The 26,706-nt window shown below is 43.3% G+C and overlaps 2 protein-coding genes across 6 annotated transcripts in view; one reads left to right on the top strand and one right to left on the bottom strand.

Annotated features, from left to right (window-relative positions):
• LMTK3 (lemur tail kinase 3) overlaps positions 1-335 on the top strand; it is a 48,261-nt gene extending 47,926 nt beyond the window's left edge. For all 4 annotated transcript variants that reach the window (XM_088142682.1, XM_088142683.1, XM_088142685.1 and 1 more), the window contains one exon: positions 121-335. In XM_088142682.1, coding sequence (XP_087998808.1) covers positions 121-335 — 215 coding nt within the window. The remainder of the gene's footprint in view (positions 1-120) is intronic.
• LOC103058022 (BAR/IMD domain-containing adapter protein 2-like) lies at positions 259-26,304 on the bottom strand. Of its 2 annotated transcripts, none has more exons than XM_088142688.1 (14): positions 26,286-26,304; positions 18,122-18,197; positions 17,895-17,981; positions 15,553-15,614; positions 15,232-15,303; positions 13,985-14,122; positions 9,245-9,397; positions 7,913-8,107; positions 7,394-7,622; positions 6,371-6,572; positions 5,484-5,555; positions 4,243-4,411; positions 4,020-4,060; positions 259-2,726 (listed from the first exon to the last, which is right to left on the bottom strand). In XM_088142688.1, exons 2-14 carry the CDS (start codon positions 18,150-18,152, stop codon positions 2,654-2,656), a joined length of 1,524 nt encoding a protein of 507 aa, XP_087998814.1. In that variant the 5' UTR covers positions 18,153-18,197; positions 26,286-26,304; the 3' UTR covers positions 259-2,653. The 2 variants fall into 2 exon arrangements, with proteins under 2 accessions (XP_087998814.1, XP_087998813.1); XM_088142687.1 differs by lacking the exon at positions 26,286-26,304 and adding an exon at positions 22,480-22,583.
• Between the last annotated feature and the right edge of the window lie 402 nt (positions 26,305-26,706).

Here is a 26,706-nt window from a genome sequence, read left to right on the forward strand (position 1 = left end):
TAAATGTTGGATTTTGGAAATACAGAGTAGGATTCAGGTTACCAACCATTTCTTTGTACGGGCCCTAGCTTATGCCGCTGATCTTTTTTTTAATACACCTCTCATTTCTATTGTAACTAGGTTTTCGAACACTGTCAAGTACTTCCACCTGGAAAAGGGGAAACATCAGCTTTGACGTGAAAGAGGCCTTAATACTGCAAAGTAAAGCAAATGTTTGCAAACTGGAGCACAGGGACAGCTCCGAGCATTCGCAATCCAAAACATGCTATCTAGCTAGTCTGTCTTGTTGTCTTTATTTTTCACAAATTAGAAAAAGAATCAGGAAACACAGCTGAGCTACAAGTGGAAGGTGACTTTGTAAAACTCTATGAACCATGCACCTTCAAAACCGGAAACTCTTCTTTCACTGATAAAATACTGATCTTGTCATCTTTCTGTCAGTCCCATGTTCTTCTTAACTACTGAAAGTTGCTCCAGGGCCACAGTTCAACTATATCGTTGTGAGTTTCACCAAAGGTAGACATCTTGTGTATTTATTTAACTTATCCCAAGAAGGATGCTGTTGCTTATTTATGCCACTGCATTCAAGATTAAATCAAGATCAGTAAGCATGTAACTAGAGTCTGTAAAGGATTCTGTAATAGCATAGCTAAGCCTGCAAGGGGGCATACTTTGACTCTTAAATGACTGGGTTCTTTGTCAGAAGGAGAGGGGTGTGAGGGGCAAGGAAAGTGAGATGGCATTTCCTTTCCTCACTGGGAAAAATATTTCTTTCTTCAGACAATATAGCTGAATTACTCTATTTTGGCTTTGACCAAAATGCCTGCAGTTTGGTCTGCCAGGACAAGAATACTACTGGATAACTGTCTTTATTATACATTCTGGCAACTGAAATTAAATAAACACTTTTTTTAAAAAAATTGGCAACTTCCTTGCTTTAATCTACTATCTCCTTCCACACACAGAAGTCCTGACTCCTGGTGTTTCTCTTTCTATCCCATGTTACTGTGGAGCAGGGGAAAGTCTCTACATTTTTTAAGACCATCATATATCATAGTGTGATAAACCTCTGGTTAAATTCACTACAGAAACCAATATAAATTACAAAATGTGTGGCCTATGTTTAATGGTAACATTTTCGTATTTTCCATGAAAAGATCTCAACAACTCCTTGAAGAGGAATCAAAACACGCTAGCAGCATGGATCACTTCATGGACTATTCAGCAGACCACAGACCCACTTCAGATTCAGAGAACCCAGGAATCGTAAATCCTGGCTCCTTTTCAACCCACAATCCATGCCTTGTTAAGAAAATTCAGATATCTCTACAATCATGCAATGAATGCAGTGACAGCACGTCAATCGTCAACAGAGTTTTTTTTCATAATTTACAATCTTCTACTTGTTCAGTGGAGCTGTTCACATACCCAGCTCCCCAGAGCTGTTTCACATTTGTATGTTTATCACTTGATGACTGTAATACAAACAGATGGTTTCCATGTCTTAAGAGGCCAGTACAAAACTAACACCATAGCTAGTCAAATCTAATGCTTTTCAGTACAGCCAATTCATAATCACTTCCAAGTGATGCTATTTTTTTGAGTAAGCTGGACCCATCGTTGAATAATTCAGCAATGAAATATCAGACAAGGTACATTACATGTGTGAATCAGCTTTGAATTCGGTTTTGCTAGATTTACCAATTCCTCTTAATGCTTCTCTCTTATTCCCCTAAACCAGTTTTGCCTATCCTTTCTATCCTCAAGCTAACATCTCTTACTGCTACACAGTTGAAAAGATTAGTGTGGACTTTCCATCAGAAGTCCATATGCAACCTGTTTATCTATGACTTATGTGATGATTAGTGTAAAACCTTACTCCAGAATGGAAATTTTACATGACCCAGGTGATATATGATAACTGCAGTCATTAAATTACTCAACTGGCTAGCAGAACCAAATCTAAAGAGAGATACATTTAAGACCTGCTGAATTAAAAACAAACAAACGAAACCTTAAAATCATCGATTTAAGCACACCTTCATTCTGGTTTCAAAATACTTTCTTTCTGAGCACATACCACTGAATCAGTGGTGTTTTAGTCAAAATATGGGTAACAAAACAGACGTAGTCTGATCAGTGGAAACTTTGTCTCTGAGTTGTAAGGAATAGAAATCACATTCAAATGCCCAAATTCACTGAATTTCCCTTCATTTAAATGTTCTGTAACATGCAATGCATAGTTCTCTTCTAACCTCTTTCCTTTCATCTGACCTCCTTCCACCTGTCCCACATCCTTCACCCTTCTCCTGCTTCTGTTTATCCAACTGTTACACCTGCCTCCATCACTTGCATCCAAACTCCGTCTCCCCTGCAGCTGTTCCTGTCCTCCTGCTGTTGGCTCGCATTCCCGTCCTGGAACTGCTGCCGCCAAGTGAAACCCCACAGCCTCCTGGCTGTGAGTCGAGTCTGTGGACCTGTAGTGCTTTCATGTGCCATTGGGGAGGGTGGGGAAGAGGTGGCAAGCCAGGTCCAGCCTGGCCTGCGGAAACTACTCTGGGCCAGAAGCAGCTTATTAGATGGGAAAGGCCACGTGGTGGGGGAAAGAGGGAAAAGCAGGGTAGCGGTCTATCTCCACTCAACATTGCACCCTTCACTGGATGAGTGGGGCTGAGCGATCGTTGGTCACCGTACGTTTCAGCTTAACATGAGCAAATGGGTTGGTCCTGCAAGGGGAAAGGAGAAAGGAAGCGTGAAATGTGGCTGGCCCAGGTGTCAGGGACGCGCTCTGAAGCTGTGAAAAGGAAACTCTTATTCTTGAGGTCATGTCAACCTTCCCCAACCTAGTTGCTTCCAGATGTATTAGATTTGAACCCCCATCATTCCCAACCAGTAGGTGATGGAGCTGACAGTGCACCCTGGAAAGGCCGCTGCAGACAGAGATTAAAGCGACAAAGGGCAGCTGATGGGGGAGAATAGCCTGCATCACCTCAGGTGATGCGCTGGATTTCTGTAAAGCTTCCCACATTTCATTTGTTCATTTACTTGGCTTTACATCCTTTCTCTTCAATTCACCAGTAGTCCTACTGTTGCACAGCATAGATTTAAAAATGAATGTAACGATGCGTTTTAAAATAAAACGCTGAACTTCCTGGTGGTAAAAAGACAAGTGAAATTGGTTTAAAATGGTCTAGAGGAATTATAAGGTCTCTGCTTAATTTCTAAACCAGTGTTTCTCAACCTTGGCAACTTGAAGATGTGTGGACGTCAACTCCCAGAATTCCCATGCTGGTGGGGAATTCTGGGAGTTGAAGTTCACATACCTTCAAGCTTCCAAGGTTGAGAAACACTAGTCTAAACTATTTAAAAAAATGATCCCAGGAGAACCTCCATCAGCAAGCAATTCCATGGCTGGGGCCCCTTTCCTGAAAGACCCTTAGCTTTATAGGCTAAAATGAGCACTTTGAACTGGCCCCAAAAGTGGAGCCAATATTAGAAAAAAATGGGTTATCCTATGTATTCTGGGTACTTTTGCATAAGCCTAATTTTCTCCTACTATAAGGCACCTCAGTGCAGAATTGATTCTAGTTAACTGTTGATATATCCTATCCTATCCTATCCTATCCTATCCTATCCTATCCTATCCTATCCTATCCTATCCTATCCTATCCTATATATATATATAAAACAAACAAACAAATAATATAGTAAAAACTACTAACAACCAACCTGCAGCTATAAAATCAGCATATTTTTAAAAGTTTTAACCTGGCCTTAGATTTGTAGTGCTGGTTTATTTTCTAGAAATTTCACACCATTCATTTTTCTGCTTCTGAAATGCATTTTTACTCTTTAACAGTGATCAGTGAAGCCAGAGACACAGAGCTGGAACACATAGTTGTGATTACCACATAGTATAAATTCTGTGTTCTAAAGCACAGATGCACAAGATAAAGCCAGAACAGGGCATACAGTAGATTTAACAGAATGAAAATGAGAGGTTACAGGAAGTTTCTTACCTTGAAGGAGAGGCAGTTGGACTTCCAAACTCATTTGCCAGCTGGAAAGAAAAACAAAAGAAAAATGCATTCAGAAGTTAAGGAATCCTTTCTGTTCATACACAAAATCCAGGGCCTTGCATAGTAGACTTTACCCACAGATGGCAATGGAGAAATACAGAATCAATATTTGGGTCCTTCCTCCCTCCCTTCCTCCCTCTCTTTTATCACCCATGAAACTCACCTGTGACAGGTCAGGGTTTAGCATGCTGTAGGGTCGTTGACGAGATGCACTGATACGGGGTGAAGGGCCATACCGTAAATCATCCCCCCCATCAGGTCCAGCAGGTGGAGATCCAGCTCGATCCAAATTTCCTGTGCTGCTGCTGTTCATCTTGCTAAGAGGGAAGCCACTAGTAAGAGAGAAAGGTGAACATTGGTGGGAATTTCTACCCAATGCCAGTATGTTTGGGGCAATAATTCACACTGGTTCCTGAAGGAGATCTAAAGGCTAGTTCCAAGCCTTCCAGGTATATCCCATTAACCCCACTCTTCTTTTTTTCGGGAACCTGAATGTCAAGGCATATACCTCCTCTAAATTAGGGAAAGGAAGCTTTTGCATCTTCTGGAGCAACTCATAAAGCAGGTTTTGGATTGATCCCACAACTAATGGGAGGATCACATGGACTGTGACAGCAAAGGGATAGCATAGCTTGTTCCCATGAAGACCACTTGGAATCTTCAGCTGGTCCAGAATGTGGCAGTGCAAGGAATTATGGGTATGCTGTGGTATTTCCATGTAACAGCTCTGGTTCACAAGCTGCACGGGTTACCAGTAGGTTTCTGGGTGCAATTCAAGGTATAGGTTATCACCTACAAAGCTCTATGAGGCATAGGGCCTAGTTAGTTGAGGGACCATCTCTTTTCTGTTGTTTCTGCCCATCTTGTAAGATTAGTCAGCATGCTTTGGATTCCATCTATTAAAAAAATATCATTTGATGGAATCCAGAAGTCATGTCTTCTTTGTCGCAGCACTTGCACTCTGGAATAACATCTCCCCGAGATTTGAATGGCCCAACTCTGCCTGTCCTTTAAATGAGCCTTGAAGATCTGGCTCTTTCCCCAGCTTTGGGATAGGGTGGGATGCAGGTTTCTTCTGTGGGAGATTTTAATGTCTGATCCACCAGGATGGCTATCTTATTTTTTGGCTGCCTACTGTTATTCTATATCTGAAAAATAAATTAATCAATTAAAGAAGTCTTCCCCTAAACTTGGCACCCTTCAGATGCACTGGACTACCAGGTCCCATTGGCTTACTGGTGGGGTGTGATTCAATATATCTGGAACGCAACTATTTGGGAAAGTCTGGTTTAACTTCAGAAGCTATTGGAATACTTGAGATAATTCCAGAAGTGTAAACAGCCCTTCCTCTCCTCCACAATTTGTTTTCTTTCTAAATTACAAGACTCAGGCGCCATGACTTACCTGCTGAGTAGTTTGCTAGCTCCCTCGGCTGAGGGAAAGGGCCGAGTATAGGAAAAAGGAAACCAACCTTTCCTGAAAGAGTGTGGGAAACAGATATTTAAGACAGGAAGAAGAATAGCACAAAACCTCTTTTTCTTCTCTCTCCTCATCTGAAGGAGGGGAGTGTCAAATTAGACCCAGTGTTAAGATAAAAAAATGGGTAGATGTAATAAAGGTGGAAACCTAGAATTCAGGTGTTCTTTGTAAACACAGATCTTCTACTTCCACCCTGCCTGAATATTCATGGAGGCAAATTAAGTATGGTATAGTGGTCAGAATCTTGGACTAGGAGCAAAGAGAACTAGATTCCAAACCCTGCTCCACCTTGGACTTCACAAAGTAATTTGGGGCTAGTTGCTATCTTTCAGCCTAAACTATCTCAGAGGGGTTTATCATAAATAAATGGGTTTGGGCAGATTGGATTTATGGATAGGATAATGCCAAGCCATAATCCATGGTTTAGAAACCACAACAGCAGAGTTGCCATAGCCTGCTCAGCCCAAACCAAAGCACATTTTGGCTTTGAGCAATGTGTGAACTCAGTCAGTGTGCAATCCCTTTGGCCTTTTGATTTGTTTTAGCCAGTACCGCCCACGGTGGTTGGTGGTCTTTCCTATCTCCAGCTGCTACCTGGAATCTTTTAGCTGGAGAGAGATACCTCTGTTCCAACCTGATGGAACCCTCCCTCTTAGCAGGGAACCCTTTTATCTAAATGTCATGAACCACATATTTGAGTTGCATCCCTGTAAATTGAGATAAATTGCCTGGAGGGACCCATCCTATGAATGCGAAAGAGAATAGTAATCTAGCTTTTCTAGGGCAAAAGGAATAGAGAGGTTTTCACTCACATTCTGGTTGTCTCGTTTTCTCCATAATGCCAGCCATCCCTTGCCTCAGTCACCAATAAAAGGATGATGTCTCCCTCTTGGAAGTTGAGAAGGGTGCTGTTTTCTCCTGCTGCATGTGAGAAGACTGCCTGGACTCTCGGGCGCTCAGAACGTGGAGGCAGGACTGAAAGAGGATTAATGCGGGGCAGGGTCTTGTTCTCTACTGCGAGAGAGAGTGGGGAGAGCAGGGTGAAATTAATGGAATTCCTGGGAGATTGGTCATGTTTCTCTCCTGCTGTTTTCTGCTTAGGCAAAGTAAACCCTAGAGCAGTGTTGTCCAAACTTGGCCACTTTAAGATGAGTGGACTTCAACTCCCAGAATTCCCCAGCCAGCTCTAGGATTAAACTCCTAGAATGTCCAGCCAGAATTCTGGAAGGTACAATCTCAGGGTATTGGTAAAGCACCAGATTGCTGAAGGTTGCTATAAAATAAATGGGTGATTCTATAGAGATCCTGTATGTGTGATATAGATCTCTTAAACTAGCCTGTTTGCAGAATTTGCTTCAGCAAGCCTTGGCCTTGTATTTTGTAATATTTCTCTCTCTGCTTCCAGATCAAAATTTGGCTGGATAGAATCAGCTTGAGACTGAGTTTTGGAAGAATATTTGGGGGGTTAATTAACTGTTAATGATTGCATCTTATTTTTGTTTCATTTTATTGGGGAAATGACCCACGGTTGCATCTCCATGTAAGAGTAACTCCATATGGACTCTTGCATTTCCCTCACAGAAAGTGCTGGATTTCTCTTTACATTTTGCATCTTTTCAACCAGTATCCTCAGTTCCAGAAATGGCACAATAATGAAAAAGAGGTTTTATTGTTCTTCTTGCAAAGAATAGCATTTGCCTTTTTCCGACATTCCAGATCAGAATTTAGCAAGAACAGGATGGATCAGATGTCAACATTCTGGAACAATCACTGAAGGGTATAAAAGTGGGCTAAAAGAGGGTGGGATCAGATTAGAATGAATGCAGAGTACCCACCCAGTGTTGCCAAGCGAGTTTCCATTGACATCTTGCGTGGCATTGGCAGAGTGCAAGAATAGCTGTCCACAGTCTTGGTCTGTGGAGGGCTCTGAGTGAGCTGGGTGGGGGGCAGACCTGAAGCGATGGGGATAGGCTCGCTGACTGGCAGGTGACTGAAGTCCCGCGATCCCCGCCCACGGTGCAAATCACCATTTGGCAGTGGTGTTCCTTCCTGGGCTGAAGCCCGCTGTGGGAGATAGGTTATAGGAAAGAATAAAAGCAAGGCGCCAATGAGATATCATACAGGTTCTCAGAAGCGTCCCTTACTCCTTTTTTTTAATTCTGTAGAAGAAATGCATCCTCCATGATGTGAATTAAAGGCCAGGATATCCCTCCCCATTCCTGCTACATGCCGTATCAGAAGCTGCTGTTCAGAGACATAATCAGTTTTTGGAAACTCGAACCCAGAAGGTGAGGGCAAAGGGAAAAGCAAGGGGTGAACATCCTGTTTACCAGCTCTGACCCACAAACACTCACATGATTTTGTCCCAATTCTAAAGGCTCTTCCAGGGTCTTGGAGCTGGGAAGGGGATCCATGGCTGGAACAGGAATTCCACCCGTGGTGTTATTGGCTGTGAGCTTGACCAGAGCCAGTGCCCGCTCAGGTAAACGGGTAGGTTGGGTGCACGATGTTTGCCAGATGGGCAGTCTGGCTGCCAACAGCTCCCGCACCTGTTGCAAGTGAGATCATAGTGGTTTAGTTTCTTTTAGCTAGCCAGGTTATACCCTTTCTCTCTCAAACTTGCCAACGTTAGAAAATCCATTGAGTTTGTTCATTAGCAATTGCTTCCTAGTTGGAGGAAACAGGATGTTGTTCTGGTCCCTGCTTGCCTTTGATTCCAAGCGTTCCCATGAAGCTTAGCTGCACAGTCATAAGGGCTGGAAACTTAGAACAAGGAGTTGTAATGCTAGTGTGTCCCTGCATTTAACATCCAGCCGACATAGATGCTTGTGAGACACATCAAGTATGGAAAGGGAATTTTAATTTATTGATTAAGCAGATTTGCTGGGCTCCTGAGGAAAACTCTCCTCTGAAGCTGGTGAGTGTTTTGAGAAGGAATCCTTCATTTGTTTATTTGTGTTAATGGACAATTTCCTTCCAAGCAACAGGAGCTCCAAGGGAGGATTTTTCTTCAGAATTTCAGAAAGCAGGAAAAATTAAGCCTGATGCAGTCTTAGTAACTATCAACACCCCTAGCAGAATGGATCTGTATTTTAAAAAGCCATTCATGTTGAATGAACAGATGCCCTTAATACCACATCTAATTTCTTCTTCTTTACTTTAAAGAAAGTTAACATTTATTTCTCACCATTCCCCCTAGAAGTTCAAGCAGGAATATGTGTTTTCTGTTCTCCCTCTGGGAGTCAAGAAGACATCCAGGAGTCTCATGTTGCCTTCCCCATTACTTTACTCCAGTGTTGTCCAAACTTGGTCACTTTAAGATGAGTGGACTTCAACTCCCAGAATTCCCCAGCCAGCATGGCTGGCTGGGGAATTCTGGGAGTTGAAGTCCATTCATCTTAAAGTGGCCAAGTTTGGACAACACTGCTTTACTCTGTTTAAACATGGGGAATACTAAGCTCCCACATTGCAATCAGAGGTGTCCATGAGGAGGGTGCCAAAAAAGTCAAGACAGTGGTCACAACTGTGCAGTTGAAGCTTTTCTGACACCTCTGTTGCAAATGCAGAATCACAAATCATACAGGACCTCTTGTTTCCATCTTTGGCCAGAGGTTGTCTCAGGGGAAATTTCAGCCCAAAGCATATGCTGGGGTTGGGGGAGAGAAGGGGAAAGAGAGGGAGCTCACCTTCGTGTGATAATTGCTGAAGTGCTTAGAAACTGCACACTGGCGGTCCACCAGAAATGAATACCGTCGCCGCTCCTCTGTCAGGGCTGCTCTGTAGCCTTCTGCCACAAACCGATCCAGCTCACTCTGCTTGGTGCTCATGACTTCCACATACTAAGGGTGGAAAGAGCAAAAACATCCCAAACGATCAAGAGATATGACAATAGCCATCCTGTTTTAATCTGCAGTGTAGCTGTGGTGCAGCCAGAATGACCGAGCAATGTTACATAGGAGGAGTGTCCTCAGGGTGTGATGAAGGAAGTCTAGAAGTTGGCCATAACAGTGTAACCAAAGCGTCACCTGTTTTTTAAGTGTGGTGGACCTTCAGGCACACCATGTTGGCCCAACATCCTGACTTTCTTGACCACACCCTGAAGAGACCCCCACTGTACAGCATCCAGGTATCACACACATCAGCCTTCTCAAATTGGGAGCCTTCCACCTGTGTGGAGACTACAGCTCCCAGGATCCCAGCCACGTATCTGGAGGGTAGCAGGCTCCATCATGCCTACCTCTCAGGGGCAAAATCATAAAAACATGTACTATACCAGCCTTGCTTAATGTGCTGCTCTTCAGATGCATTGGGCTAAAATTCCCATGATCTGCAGCAGAATGAAATGGTTTGGGCTGTTCCAGCCCCATTCTGTACAGGTTTACCAAGAAGTAAGCCCTACTAGTGTGTACATATAGGCTTGTGGCTCTACGCAACTTGTTTCAACAAAGGGAAGCCCTTTAGGGACTCGATCTGGGGTTGGAAACTAAGCAGGTTTGATTGATTTCCAAATGATTCTCAAAAAATTCTGCATGGTTTTAAGAAGCCACCGTGAGTGGAGCCTGACTCAAAGGCATCTTTACATTGGTATGTTTAAATAATTTATGTATTTTACTCAGCACTCTTAGTAAGAGTTTTTACTATTATAATTCTTAGTGCCCCTGGAAAAATGCAGCCAGCTAAAATGTGCTTTGGGATAAATAGAACATCCTAATTATTATTGTTGTTGCGGTTATGTTATTATTATTATTCCAAACATAATTCTGAATCCTTCTTGCAGCCTTTTTTCCCCTCCCTTAACTGCAATATTTGGTTGGTTGGTTAGTTATTTCTTATCCAACTCCTGCAATTTGCCCTAAAGAACAAAAAACAATTTTCCTATTTTATATTGAGGTTTTGACATTTACCAGACATAATTTCTCCCTGTTTTACTATTCAAGCGTCTATGGGATCCTTAGCATATCGTATGACTCATACATATGATTATCATAAGCATATAGTTTAGCAAAAAAAGGTATTCACGTTCCCCAACACTCAGCGTCAAAACGGCAGGTTTGCACGTTTTATTTACAAAAGGACACCCCCTTCCTTGGCCAAGAAGTCCTAAAAACTTCCAGAGCCCCAAGGCAGGATTTTCTACAACTTTTGGATGCAATATTCTGGATTAATTATTGAAAAGCAGCTATCACTGTTCAGGAATAAGTAGCCTTTCATCTTCCAGATGCATTGGACTTTCCCACAATCTTTTGTGCACAGATGACACATGGAAGCTGTGGCCCAAAATACCAGAAGGGTGCCAGGCTCCCTGGTTTCTGACACCATCCATAAAGCTGTCAAGGACTCTTGGAAGACAAGCCCTAAAAGGCTTTAAGGAGCCTCAATCCCTTTGTCCCCCATGGATCGTCCCAATGACAAAAGACAAGGGAAATTCCCTGATTTGTGTTAAGTGCTGAAGGCTGGACCCTCCGTTATCTGCCCCTCAAGCTGGCACGCAGAGGCAGGGGCCAATCTCAGAGGATACGGGCAATAAAGGGTTACTCCTGTGCCCCTTCCTCACTGCCCCCCCCCCGCCTGAGCAGGCCTTGATCCTGAAGTAATGGTTACTGTGGCAACAAGGTTGACAAAAGGAGTGCAAAGCTTGCTGTGGGGATTCCCAGGATGGGGAGGGGAGGGGGGAGGGAAGGTAAATAGGGGATGCAAGGCCAGAGTGAGTCAGGGAGCCAGGAGGAAGCAGTGTGAATGCAGGATGAGTTGTGTCAGCTTGCCTGCCTGGACACACCCTGCAGCACAAGTGTGCTGTATTCAGAAGCTAGCGAGCGGCCTACTTCCTGGTGTGTGGCATTTGCAATGCAATATACAAGATCGCCAGCCCGCTTTTCTTTTCTTTTTTTTAGGGCCGCATCCATTGCTTTTTAAGGCTCGAGGGGCAACCGTTGGGGAATAACTAAAACGGCGGTGCAAAAGGAACACTACAGACACATACAGGGCTCCAGCAGGGCAAATGCACATACAAAGAGGGCATTTGTAAATGTTTTGCACAAAAACATGGCATGCTTATGGACACTGTACACAACTGTATGTGTGCGTTTGTGTGCAGGTCTGCAAAATAAAGTGTGTGCATCAGAGTTTTTTTTTTCTTTTTCGCAGGTAGCCCCTCTGTAGAGCTTATCTCTTTAAGCACCAAATGACCACAGAATATTAAACCCTTTCAAGACCTCGCCTTCTTAGTGACCCCAAACCCACCAACCAGACAGCAACCCATGGAGAAGGCAGCGACCCCATACGAACATGGCAAGGGGAGGGAGCAACAGCTGCAGGGTTTCATTTTTACACTGCAGAAGACAGGAACTCTTAACGCCCAGCCGAGAGCAAGAGACTCCACTGGAAAACTGCAGAAACCCAACCTTTCAAGCATTTTTCCCTATACCCTTTTTGCATCCAGATTGCACCAAATTTGCATTTTTAGTGCCACATCAACCAAGGCCTCAAATTCTGTCAGAATTTCAACGTGTATCCTGGTAAGATGTCTTAACTAGATACAGGATACAGCAAAGTCTTATCCTTTCTACATGCCAAATGGTTAGAGCATCTTTGAGTAGAAAATATGCTTATGTGTGGTCTGTGTTTTAGCATCTAATGCACTCTCTGTGGTTATTCAACTTTCCCTGCTAATTTATGTTCAGGGATAGCCCACTTCCTCTTGTTTGTTCAATAAGTGACAATCGTGTATGTTGAAGCTACTCATATGGGTAGAATTACAATGGCTATTGTAAACCATGGTCTTCTCTGCATGCCATTTGTAGAATTGCTTAGCATATCCCAATCTGGTGCTCTACAGATGTGCTGGATGGGTCCTGTAGTTGTTAAGCAGCATGGCCTTGTGGTTATGAGGACTGAGAGCAACACATCTGGTGAGCGACAGGTTGAAGGAGGTATACTATGATGTTAGCGTGTCATGCATTTCCCCACTGCTGATCCATATTAGTGGCTGCTCTTGTTTCAAGAGGGGAATTATATAGTATGATCATGATGCATAAGGTAAGTGAGCCTACCTATTACAGGAAAACTGTATGGAATAAATAAAACCAGGCTACTGTTCTGCTTGCTTGCAGCACTGGAGGATGCTAGCCAACAACTGGGAACCAAAGATGGTGTCTTAAGTTGGCCTGATTCACACAAAGCTCACTGAACCATAATGTGTTTGGTTTGTGTTTGGTTCAGTGTATCCTATGAATGCAACCATTGTGACTGTAAATCATAGTTTATGAACTGACATAGCACCAGGTTAGAAAAAGTTGGCCTACATTGATTTGGTGTCTTAGACAGGAGTCATTCCAGCCTTGACTTGGAGATGCCAAGGACTGAATTAACCTCTTAGCTGATAAACATGTGGACCTTTTTCTTGCCACAGCAAGGAATGGAGAAGCAAAGAGCTATACTGTTCACAGCGAGAATCATTTCATGGGCATAAAGTCATGAGCTCAACCATAAGTACCTTCAGTAGCAAGAAAACACCGCTTGATGTAATGCTGTACGACATTTGCAAGGCACGACTTCTGGTTCTCAATTCTCAAAAGCTAGTACAGTCATTTTTTTCCCCAAAGAAGAAGAAGGAAAACAATCTATGAAATTCTTACAGATCTCATCTTTCATGTTCATCTGTGCCAAAGGCCCACCATATTATAACTATCAACAAACAAAACTCTTTACCATACTCCAGTATTAGTCACTATATGATAGCAGCTGGAGTAGTTGCTATCCCCTCTCTAGTCCCTCTGTGTGTGTGATTTTGACACCTGCTTTACTTTGGAGATGGCCTAGAGTGGTGGGGGAGTATCCTGTCTTGTATTTTACAACCCTCTATCTCTCCAGCGGTCTGTAGCCTCCCTGGGTGCTTATACTCCCATTACATTTCAAGCCAAGACATTGTGGGCAAACTCCTCCTTTGGGGCTTTTCCAGAAGCTGAAACAGCCAGGGAAGTCCCAGAAAGATGAACAGATGTGCCACCAAAAATAATAGTATCTCTAGCATCCAACTTTACTAAAAAAAAAACCTGCCCAAAGAAATTGGAAAGCACAATTCAAGTGAAGTATTAAAACAGAAGCTTCTTTTGTAGAGAGAAAACCTCCATGAAATTAGCTTGAAGAGTCAGTTCTGTGTAAAGTGGAGAAATCTACTTGGCTGGATAGATTGTTTGTTGAACTCAGCATCAGGGAGGTTGGCCTGTTATCTTTTATTAACATCTTATAAATAAATCTGTTCATTGAATTGGTGGAGTCTGGCTGATCCGTCAGTGGCCTGAAATTCCACATGTCCATTTCTGACAGGATATGACACTATTCCCTCCAGAAGCTCACAATGTTCTCATTGTTTTCTTAAGACTTCCTCCTGCAATGTCATTCTCCCTTCCCTTCCCCATCAAACCTACCTGCACTTCACGATCCCCATATTTCTGTGGGTTTTTGCTGTTCTGGCATTTCTTGCGCAGTTTCTTCAGCTCTGCCTGACACTTTTCAATTGATTCGGCTTTGGCACGATGCTCCCCTTGATATTTCTTCAGGGTAGCCTAGAAGTTAGGGAAAGGGGGAATGAGGCATCATGGCCAGATCAGCTTTGAAGATACAGGGTGCTCCATGGTTTTCACATCAAAGTACAGATGTTTCCCAAATTGTTGTTGAGTTTTGAATCCTTTTCAACAAACAAGCAGATGGACATATGGGATGTCCTCACTTACTGACCGCTTTGTTTAGCAACTGTTCAAAGTTATAACAATGCTAAAAAAAAAAAAAAAGCTTTGTGACCAATCCTCGCATTTATGACCGTCACAGCATTCCACAGTCACGTGAGCACCATTTGCATGCTTTGCAACCGGCTTGCGACAAGGAGAATTAATAGAGAATGAGGAAGTAAAATCCTCAGTCGTGATCACATGATGTTGATCTGGCCCTGCCAGCTTGTGTAGGGCGATAAGAACTTTAATCAATCCCGGAGGTGGCTGGCGCCTTGCTGTCGCTTCTTGAGCTACTCGCCAGTTCCATCATTTCTTGGAATTTGTTTATTATTTATTTAAGACTCTTTTTTTATTGTATTTTAATTGATTTTATCTTCTCTGTAAACCACCCAGAGTTACTTTTTAATGAGATGGGTGGTGACAAATTTGATAAATAAATAAATAAACGTTTTGCCAGTCCCAATTGTGGTTGCTAAGTGAGGACTACCTGTATATTAATACTGACAGGAAGGAAGGTTGGATCTAACATGATAGAGAATCAGACCTATGCCAAATCAAGATGCTAGATTTCCCAACTTGGTGTCTCCAGATGTATCAGACTTTACTGTCCCATAACTTTTAATTGACAAGGAGATTATGGGAATTGAAATCCAATACATCTGTTGGTCACTAGATTGGGAAAAGTGGGTTCCCTGAGGAATGCTGGCTGACCTAACTAAAAAACCCCAAACTTAAAGTTGGGCTGATTTTAAAACATAAAATTATGTATTTAGTTTTGGCTTAACACATTGCGTCAGCATGGTTTATGACAGCATGTTATATGAATCCAGCCATTATGGACTGGATAAAATATATAATAATGAGGAGGAGGTGATGGATAAACAGACATGCACAGCAATAGAGAGACAAATTTGAAATTACAGAGTGGCGATATTTTCACTTACCATCAGATACTTGATATCTAGTTCCAGTTTGTGTTCCAGCTGGGACAGCATCTCAGAGTGGAAAAATTTCAGCTAAGAGCAAGTGATGGAAAAGCAGAAAAGGGCAGAGTGACAATCAGACAAAGGGAGATCAGTGCTTCCCTCTCCCTCCCATCTCTTCTAGGTCCCAGGAATGGCTGTGAGACATTGAGGAGGTACCAGGAGAAACGGGCCTGCAGGTCTAATCTAGGACAAGAAAGGAGGAGGATGCCAGAATAAACAGGCTGTTAATCGAACACGAGCAGGCCTGATACTGGGCTAGTATCGGATACTAGCACTCACCGTCTCCTCCAGTTGTACTTGGATCTGCCTGTGGACTTCAGCCATCTGGAACAAGGTATCACCTGAAGGCCAAGATAACTGAAAGGTTAATGCACCCAAGCCATTCCCTCAACATTTAAAGATCATTTGAACCCTGCTGACTTTCTCTGTCCCAGGGTAATCTCCTTTTGAGTTAATTCCATTCCCTGATGTTATCCAAAGAAACAGCTTTCAATTGGAACCAACAACACATGTATCCAGAAGGCCTTTCATGCCCTAAAGAGCTTTGGAGACAACTGCTGACCTTCTGCCTTGGGGGTGCAACCTGTGATCTACATATCTGAGTTACCCTACATAGAGATTAGATTTATGAGATATACATCATGCATATAGATAAGCACATCCCCACATAAGAATGTATGAGTATTTAACAATAACTTAAGAGATATACAAATATCTATTGATTTAGAACAGCCTTCCTCAACCTGGTGCCCTCCAAATGTGGTTGACATTTACAGTTCCAACATCCACAGCCAGAGCACCAGGCCTAATGCTGTGCCTGCCATTTACTGGTCTAGGTCCACAAATGTGCCCACACTTAATTTTATTTTTACAATGTGTTTTAATTAAACCAATACGTGATAATTGACTCTGCTTTGTAGCAAAACATCTGCTACAAACATAATCAGCATTCCAACAATGCCTGGGGTCCTCGTGAAAATGCTAGAGGCATTCTCAGAAAATAAAATGCTAACAATCCAAAAGCCCCCAAAATAACTTAACGTAGCTTAAGGATAGTTATACAATTAACAGCATCGGTGATAAGCCTCTTTTTGGGCTGTACCATAAATATTGATATGTATGTGTGAGGTGTGTGTGGTAGCAATACTTAAATACAGGTAGTCCTCGCTTAACGACCATTCCTTTAACTACAGTTCAAAGTTATGACATAAAAGTCCTTTACAACCTGTACTCACGCTTATGACCATTGCAAACTGTGGCACCACCCACCGCAGTCACTTGATTGTGATTTGCAACCTTTTTTACGATGCTTGTTAAGCAAATCATGTGGTCATTAAATGAATTCCAGCAAAAAAGTCCATTGGGGAAGCTAGATTCACTTAGTGACCACATGATTTGCTGAATGACCATGTGATTTGTTTAACAACCATTGTAAAAATGGTTGTAAAATCAAGTCTGGTCATGTGGTGACTCACTTTATGACTGTCCCACTTTACGACCAATTTTCTGGTCCCTATTGTGGTTGTTAAGTGAGGACTACCTGTATGAAAAAAATCCCTATTTTTCTCTCAAGTGCAAATGGCATGTTTGAAAACGCATCCCTCACCATAACCTAAAACTGTATATCCAAGCAAAATTTTCCACCTGATTCTGCTGAATGCGTAACAAAGTTTTTCATTTCAGTTTATCTTGAATGTGTGGAGTTGCTACTCTCTGAAGGTGGATTCCATGATGCCACCAGTATAATTTGATTGCCAAATTAGAAAGGGTATCAGATCACATGATATATGTATGCAAATCATAAAGGGGGAGGATGAACAGGTCACAGGCCAGTCCTTATAAAGTAAACCAGTGTTTCATAAACTTGGCAACTTTAAGATTGGGGACTTCAACTCCCAGAATTCCCTAGCTGCATGGCTGGGGAATTCTGGGAGCTGAAGTCCACATATCTTAATGTTGCCAAGTTTGAGAAACACTGATGTAAACAATACTCAGGCTACTATATCTGGGCTGCAAAAATCCAGACAGCAGCTGGATGGCAGCACAGACATACAGAAAACACTATATCTTCTCACTTAGTGACTGCTTGGATTTTTGCAGCTGGGATATGGTGGCCCAACTGACCAATTCTATGTCGTTCTAGCCAAATTCTGTCCAAAGCTTTGTTTCAACCTTCCCCAACCTGTCATTCCCCCCCACATCCGCTGATATACTACCAGTGCAATTTCTTTTGTCAGTACTGGCTAAGAATTCTGGGAGTTGAAGTCCCAGTACCTCTGGAAGATGTGGGACTTCAGGTTGGGGAAGGTTATTTACATTATGCTTTATGATGCTCTATAGAAAATCTAGATCAGTGTTTCTCAATCTTGGCACCTTGAAGACATGTGGACTTCAACTCCCAGAATTCCCCAGCCAGCATGCTGGCTGGAAAATTCTGGGAGTTGAAGTCCACACATCTTCAAGCTGCCAAGGTTGAGAAACGCTGATCTAGATTCTCCTGCCTATCTCTTACTAGAACATTGGAGAAGCCATATAAGAGTTCTCCACAAGGAGTGTGCAGCAAGAGGAAATGTGGTTTGTTGTTCTGGAAGGGTCAAAACATGTTCAACCAAGAAACCTACCCAGCTCCTTGGACCCTTGGCTGTCACTGGCCAACTCACCAAGTTTCACCAAGGCATCGAAGTAGCCTTTGGCAGCAACAGTAACCCCTGTAAAGGAGAACAGGGAGTAGGAGAGAACAGAACATCGAACAGTTAACTACAGATGTTGCAGAGAGTTTTTCTCCTTTAAGGATCATCAATGCTGACCTGATACAAAGTCAGGGAATTGGACCGTGGTATTCCATTACCTGAGAGGGCTTTTTGATAGTTCTTTCCCATCGTAACAAAATTCCTTAAACTTGGGTTGAACTGGTCCAGAATCACCTGGTCAGAATAAGGAAGAAAATAAATAGACAGCATAATTTTAATTCTGGCCTGATCCAGATGAAGTTAAGCCAGTGATGGCAAACCTTCTGGGCTTGGCATGTCAAACATTTGGAAAATGCTTAACTTGACTCTGCTGGTGTGTCCCCCCCCGCCCCCGAACAAAAGACAAACAATTCGTTACACATTCATTAAAAAAAAAATACAGTCCAATCATGTGCGGTATTATGCATTGTATAAAGAAACGTCAAATAATTACAAAAATGAAATATGAATAAAACAAACCCAGTTTCTTTGATAACTCAAACAGGAAGCATAGTTGTTTTTGGGTGTTGGTGAATGTTGGCTGGTCACCCAAAATGTCATGGCGTGTCACCTTTGGCACGGGTGTCATAGGTTCGCCATCACTGAGTTAAATACCTCCACATCCTCCTGAAAAAGCCTGAAGTGTGTTTTTAACTTCCCAGTAGGAACTAGTAGGAATTTAAAAGTCCATAAACTTTGGCAGGATTACTGTTAGCTACCTCTGAGCTTGAATGTGGATGGAGCTTTTTGGAAAAAAGATCCAATACACGTACGGTGACCATATTTTCTTGGAAAAAATAAAGGAGAACCCTGAAAAGGGGGCAAATCTGAAAGGTTCATAAGGATAAAAAAAAAAGTTTATGTTTATAACTTGGCTTTACAAAGGAAAATTCAAGAGCAAAACCAAGAAAAACTTTACAAAAACACATATTCTAATAAAAATAAAATCAAACTATATGTACATTTATTTAAAAAAGACAATTCCATTTCCATATTTTTCACATGAATGTGAAAGACTGCGTTAACTGGCACCATTTGTATGGTAAAAGTTAAAGGACCAAAATAAAGAACAAAAGTGAGTTTTTGAAAAATAAATCTAAAGGACAGCTTTCCGAAATAAAGGACTATCTTTTAAAATAAAGGATGTATGGTCACTGTAAATACATGGGAGAAAGCAGAACAGATGGATTAAGTGGGGATGGATCCATTGCTCAGAAATATGGAGAAGATGCAGAGGTGTTGTGAGGAGAATGTGAGTGTGTGCACCCAAGTTCACGCAGAAAACCTCAAGAACAGACAAAGATTTGAATAAGAGGCTACAGAGTTCTCATCTGGCACAGTTGCCCCTTATACTACAGTGGGTTTCCAGGATTATTCAGACACAGCACCTTATGTTTCAGCTTTCTAACTGTGCTAAGCGGAACTAGATCAGAGCTAAGGATGGGAAGCATGGTCCTAGAAAACATTATTCACAAACTGTCATTCAGGATGAAAGTCACATATAAATGGGACAAGGGTGAGAATCCTCTCAACTCCTCTTTTTATGCTACTTCAGAAGTGGACCACTTTCTTGAAGACAAAGCCTAAATATTTGCCCTCAGGGCAGGGCAATCAAGAGGTAAAGAGGGAGCCTTAGGTCTTACGAGTATATACTGAGAATATACCGTCCCTTCAAATCCCATAAAAGGAGGAAAAAAATGGCATTTTAAGAAGGGAAAAGAGTGCCTAGCAGTTGCAAAGAGTGTGTTGGAGGCCACATGTAGCCAAAGATTGTCCACCTCTCTCACATCAACTCAAATCATGCAAGTGGTGGATTGATGCTTAGCAAGGAGTATCCATGGGGGGGGGGAGGGTGTCAAAAAGTTAAGATGGTGGCGTCAATCATGCAATCAAAGCCTTGTCCCTTTTTATGTGTGTTTGACCCCCTTCCTGCAGACACCCATGATGCCTAGAGAAAAAAAGGAGCATTATAGTGAAGTACATGTGGACAGATGAAGAATAGCGGTTGGGTGGGAACAAGAGCGGATGGAGGGCAGTCCATTGGAACAAGCAGAAATGGGGGGGGGGGGAGAGAATGGATAGGTGGGGAGAAGAGGGAAGCATCACCAAAAAATGGCAAAGGGAAGAGTTTGTTTTATGAGTTGTCTGCACATCAGGCAGAAAAGAATTGGGGGAACAACACTTGTGGCTGAATTTGGTCAGATCTGCTTTCGTGCCACAAAACAAACTCCCGTCAAAACAAACTCCCATCTACGGCGGGGCCACAGGGAGGGTGAAAAAATCCAGGTGTCGGCTGTGGTCATGTGATCAAAACCCTGCCCCTCTTTACACCCATCCATCACGAGGTCACAGCCCCGCCTCTTTTGATACCTGTCCATCACAAGGACCCAGCTGTTATCTTGACTTTTCCAAACTCCCTCCCTACTTCCACAGATGTCCCTGCCCATCTATAAACTCGAAATTGAATGGTTGGCTGGTGAGTCACAGTGGGGGCCTGCTACGTGAGAGTCTTTATAAGATAACAGCACATCTGTTCAAACCCCTGGCATGTGTGCCTGGATGCCACTGGAATGCTCCTCAGGTAAAACATTTCCTGCATGCAAAAATCTAGCCCAGCAGACATTGTAGTCTGTACTTGCAGAGATACCTTTTTTTTTAATTAATGCAGAGAAATGACATCCCCTCTTGAACTCAGAAATGAAATGAGCCCTCCTGCCACCGCAAAAGCCGGCCACTTCATTCCTGCCACATGTGGCTGCATGTATAATCCAGCCTGCTTCATCACCTAAAGGGCATGTTCCTGCCTGGCACTCAAAACAGGCGTCAGGTCACAGACAAGCCTCTGTTGGCTTCTTTTCAAGACATCTCCCTCTTCTTGTCAAAGTCAACAAAATCAACACCAAACCATAAATAGTAATTATTTTTATTATTTTTAGCAGGTTGTATCCAAGGAGCTCTAACAGCTCATTGTGAAACATGGTTGGAGTGCAGACCTGGTTCAGGAAGACCAGGATGAAACATCCATCTGATTCGGCCAATGGGTCTAATAAAGTCTCTAATCTCTCATACTGTTCTACCCTATAGGATTGTTGTCTTGACTGGGATAAAATGTCACCATCATTTAAGAAATACTGGTGAGTCTCAGGATAATCCCACTTTCCGTAGTCATTACTACCCTCATGATCCCAATTTAGCAGACCTTAAAGGAGCTTTTCTCCACCCACTCCCCAACAAGATGGCTCCTCCGCATCTGTTTTAGTAGCTGTCATGCCAGATGTGGCTTTCCTGAGTTATGACAGCAATAAACAGAGACACAGGAATCCTGGCTGAAGCGTGTTTCCTTTACGGTTAAGAAAATAACCCATTCAGTTGCAATCAAGATCGCTGGGGAAGGGGAACCAAACATTTCAAATGAGTGTGAGCAACAAATGGGTTAAGTTTCCTTCTTCATCTCCAGCCAAGTACATGGGGGGGAGGGGGGGCGTGATTTGGCATGAAATTTGCATCATTTCCATTGGGGGGATGGGAGGGGAACATCCCCACCGAACTTTCATCTTCATCAGAACCTTACTTGCCAAGTTCCCTGCCTTCTTTTACTTATTACTTTATTTTTGAATTTATATCCTGCTTTTACTTATGAGATCTCCAGGAACCCTTCCTAGAGATTCTCCTGGTCGTTTCAAGGAAGGAACTGACTCAAGAATCTTTGACAAACTTTTCCCACATTCTTCCAGCCGCACACCCAAACTCATGGTTCGGTGTCAAACAAGAGAGCAGAAGCAGAGAGAATGCTTTCGAACGCCATTCGCGCGATGTGCTCCTACATGCTACAAGCCATGAAATGTGTCAACTAAGAGCGGAATCAAACTTTTTCCCCCTCCCATCTCTGCAATTTCTGTTTGGATTTAGCTCCTAGGCAGTGGGTTTTTAACAGAAAGAAAGGGCAAAACTTACTAGCTCCTGGTACTAATTTTGCCTTGAAGTCTGGCATTTTCTCTCCATCCAAAAGATGCGGGGGGGGGGGCTTCCTGGAGGGGGGGCATGCTGTCCCGCCCCCTACTCCTCTCTTTCCACATACCTCCTGTTGCTTCCCCCCCCCCCGCCCTGCTCCGATTTTTAGGAGGTGAACAAAAGCCTGATAAGACCGACCAGAAGGCAAAAATGCGTGATCCAGCGCAGAACCGAGGCGGAAGAAGGGAAAGACAAACTAGGGTTACAAATGGGGGCTGGGGAGCAGGAAGAGGGCATACAGTACGCGAGGGGGGAGGAGAAGGGCAGCGGGAAGGGAGGGGGGAGGGTGGATCGATGGACTGGCCAATTTGCGGAGGTAGAGTAAACAGGAGAAGGGCCAGTCGGAGGGAGGCATGGAAGGGAATCCAGGAAAATGGGGAAGAAGAAGAAGGGACGGGAGGACAGGGAAGAGAGGAAGAAGTTCTGGAGAAGAACCCGGAGCAAAAGTGTACGAAGCGCGGCTCACCCGATAAACGTTCTCGGTCAGCCGGTTCACCTCCTCCGAGCGGGACATGGTGCCTGGGCGGTCAGGGAGCGCCAGGGGCCTGGGCGGGCGGGTTGGAAAGGGGGTGGGGCGGGGGGAGCGAGGGGGAGGGTCTTAAAGTGGGGGACGCGGGGGGGGGAGAGGGAGCCGGATCCACGAGGGAGCAAAAGGCCAAAAGCAGCGCCGATCCCAGCTGGATGCTCGGCGCGCCGACCGCACAGAGCTTTAGGGCTGGCCGACTCGGCCTGCAAAATACGGGTGGCCGCTAGGGGCGCCCCAGAGCTTTGCAGCCCAGATCTGAGAGCCTTACGACAGATCTCGAGTACGGGGGCGCGGAGGGGGGAAAGCGGGTCAGGCTCTCCCCGCACTTACGAACCGGGCCATACCTACCTGTTACTAAGTGCAGCATCCTGCCTGTCCTGGAAGTCTGTAGAGCGAATCCCGCTCTCGCTGAGGGAAGTCCCATGCTTAAAGTTGCTAATGACCGCAGAAAATGGTCATCCTCCTATGCTGGAATGGTTTTCAACCTTTGGACGGAAGAACTAGCAAACGCTGCCAGTCCAGAACCTCCTATGTCGGTTACAGCATGGATACAAGCTAGGTTTTTTTCTCAAAAGTTAAGAGGAGTTTGCAAATCACGCCGGGGTCTGAAGGGGTCAGCATCCCCTTTGGTGGGGCCAGGCCCAAGGAGGCATCTTAGTATGATTTGGTAAGGACTTAGGGCAGTGTTTCTCAACCTTGGCAACTTTAAGATGGGTGGACTTCAACTCCCAGAATTCTGGCTGGCTGGGGAATTCTGGGAGTTGAAGTCCACCCATCTTAAAGTTGCCAAGGTTGAGAAACACTGACTTATGGCTAGAAGGCTAGGGGCCCACTTGCCAGAATGACCTGGAGAGGAATTCTCCATGCAGCAAGATCAGATTACCAGGTTAAAGAAATAAAATGCATACAGGGGCCATACATCCTTTATTATAGTCCTTTATTTCAGAAAGCTGTCCTTTCTTCATTTAGTTTTCAAAAACTCATTTTGGTCCTTTATTTTGGCCCTTTAACTTTAACCATACAAATGCACTGTCTTCCACACTCACATGAAAAATAGGGAACTTGAATCGTCTGTATAACATAAATGTACACGTACGGTTTGATTTTAGATATTATTATTAGAAAATGCGTTTTTGTAAAAGTTTGTCTTGGTTTTGCTCTTGAATTCTCCTTCGTAAAGCCAAGTTACAAACATAAACTTTTTTTTTTTATCCTTAGGAACCTTTTCCAGGTTTGTCCTTTGTTTTTTCCAAGAAAATAGGATCACCGTAAATAGACATGACCCTTGAAAAGCAGCACTGAGTATAAATCGCTAAATGTAGTGCCTAAAACCCACAAGGGAAACTGACCGGCTTGCTTCCCCTTTTCCCGCTGAGTTCCCTTGCCCAGGTGGGTAGCCTTGGGAAAGCGGACTCTGGTAGCTGTTACTTATCATTTACAGTGTTTTCTGTGCCGGCAGATGGCCTTGGGGAGAGGCCCACAGTGAAATCCCTGAACTTCTACTGTCTGCCACCTTTCTCCCTCCCAAGTGCTGGGTGTCTCTGCTGGAGGGAGAAATGAAGGAGAAGGGCCCCCTACTTTCATCACCAATCCCACCCCAGCCCACCTACTGATATCCACTGCTGTGTGAGACCCCTTGGAGCAAAAATCTAGAGAGCCCAGACTCAGGTGATCTAAATGCCCCACTGGGAAGGGACCCCGATTGCAGTGAGCCCTAAAACTGTTGGGGCTGGTCCTACCGTTAGGAAGAATGTCGGGGTACCATTCAATCATTAAATAGCTTTTATCCCAGGGCTGCAACTATATTGAACTCTACTGTATAATGTAATACTAATGTAACATCAGGGGTTGTGCAATGGTAAATAGCATGTGAAGGATGTGTATTTTTATTTTATGCTTTTTATATTTATAAGGTACACTGGGGATGGCATTTAATTTCATTGTACAAGGTACAATGACAATAAAGGTTACAAAGAAGGGGTAAATCATTAAGAAGGGGTTAGTAATTTGGCCTTTTTGCGGGAAACAAAAAAAATGAAATTATGTTGTATGGGTTTGACGATTAGAAATAATATGGGTTGATAGAAATAATGGAAGTTATGTTGTAAATTGAGAGCAAGAATTTGATGTGTATTGTTATTGCAAAGAGGGTCAGAAGTCAATTCTTTTCTTTTCTTTTATCACTTCTCTTCTTTTTTTCCTGCACTTTTGATCTTTACTATTCTCTTTTCCCTCCTCCTCCTCTTCCTCCTCCTTTCTTGTTAGTTTTTACTGTTCTTTTTTAAAAATTTAATAAAGTTATTACAGAAAAAAGAGAGACAGGATCAGTCATTAATTTTCAATTTTGACTACCTGGCAGAAATACTTATGAAATTTTCAGCCTCAGCTTTAGGTACCAAAGAAACTTGGTTGGTTTATGCACTACACACGATGACTTTGAAGGGTCATTATTCTTTATTTTGTCTCAGGGAGAAGACAATGTGGGCTGGTCCAAAGAATGGTGTTGCTAAGGATGGAGCACATGTGTAATCTTTGTAAATACCCACTCATCCTCTGTATTTCCCCTGCAAGGGAAATGGGGCAATGGTGTGGATCAGATACTCCCAATTCCCAACCTGTTTCTCCAAGTTGCAAATTTCCACCACAAAGTTACATTTAGTTAAACGCAATTGAGAGAACTTACCTGAATTTTCTGCAGTAATGTGTAGTTTGGCCTCAGTGACAAACCCTTGGTTTTGATATGATACCATAAAGACCTGAATAGATGGAATTCAGCTTGGTTCCCCTAAAGAGTGTCACCCGTGTAATCCAATTTACTTAAAGGAAGAACTATTGAAAAATAGACTGTGCCTTTATAATTCCAGTACCAGTTGTTAGGAAAGTGGGTTTAGCTGCTAGCTTGGTGGAGCAAAGCAACAATCATCTTTTGGTTCTGTTACACTTTCTATAAAATACAGAATAAATGCTTACAGGCTACAAAACAAGGCAAGAAGGAACAAGAAGGGCCTACTTATAAACTTCCAGGCGCACTGTACGAAAGATTTCTCTCCATCCATTTTCTCTGAGTGAACCTGTGCCTAAATCCAAGCTCTTAATCAAGGCAATAATAAGTAACTAGTTTGGCTGGGCTGGCTCTATTGATTTTATTTGGAATTCTTGGTGTGCCAATGTTGTTCTTCCTATTTTTTCATTTCCTTCAGATTTGACTTCCTTATCTTAACAGGGAATCTCTCATATCCCCATGTGCAAAACAGCATGGTTACCCAGCTACATCTTGTGATTCCAGACTGGCACAAGGTTTATAAAATTCTGCATTTCTGGACTTTTTTCCTTCCTCTTTTCCTAGGTTTCCTCCTGGGCTGAAGGAGAATCTCTGGCATTTCAAGGGCTGAGACCTCCCCATGGGGATAGACAAAGGGGTGCCAGATTGGGCTTGATGGCAGTCTATCGTAATATCATAGTGGGGAACCCTTGGAAGAAGGGGCCTGCTAAGAAGGTTTAAAATTATCCCCCCTCCCTGTTTGTAAGTCTACGAAGGCGAAGGTGGTTCAGCTCAGCTTTTCCTTGAGCTCTGAGTTCCTCAAGTACTTGTAGATAAGCTGCAAAGTCACAACTTCTCCTCCCATTTGCCATGCCCAGATAATAATGTCACGGGGGGGGGGGGTTGGATGTAAGGAATACTGAGGTATTTGAAATTAGCTCTATAAATCAGGGTGGGGGAATTAATGGCTGGCATTTGGGGGTACCTGCCAACACGGGGCTCCCTGAATCCTCCAGCTTCGCCTCCTGTTTCCAAGCGAATGAGGAATGACGACAGCAGAGAGAAAAGCTGTTTGCCTTGCTTGCCCGCTTGATGGGCATTGCACCAATAAATAATAAATAACAATTATTAACCAAGGCTTTTGCCCTCTAGTGACTTAACAGTGACTTCTAGAGCAGTGTTTTCAGACTATGATCTGCAAAATCCGAGAATTTGATAGAGTTGTATGAGAGATTCCAAGCAACATTTTTCTTCCCTTTTATTAGAGCTTTGCCTCTTGAACAGGCGTTCTGAGGTTTGGTTTGGCTTTAACTAGCAGGTCCCACAGTCTGAAAATGTCCAAACCCCTGTTCTAAAGCCACCCGACCATTATTGTACCGAAAGAGCAGTAATGAGCATCAACTTTC

The sequence above is a fragment of the Python bivittatus genome, unplaced genomic scaffold (genome assembly GCF_059951505.1).
Source record: "Python bivittatus isolate LINGU-HERP-01145 unplaced genomic scaffold, Pbiv_v1 ctg000440_np1212, whole genome shotgun sequence".
Classification (NCBI taxonomy): Eukaryota; Metazoa; Chordata; class Lepidosauria; order Squamata; family Pythonidae; genus Python; species Python bivittatus.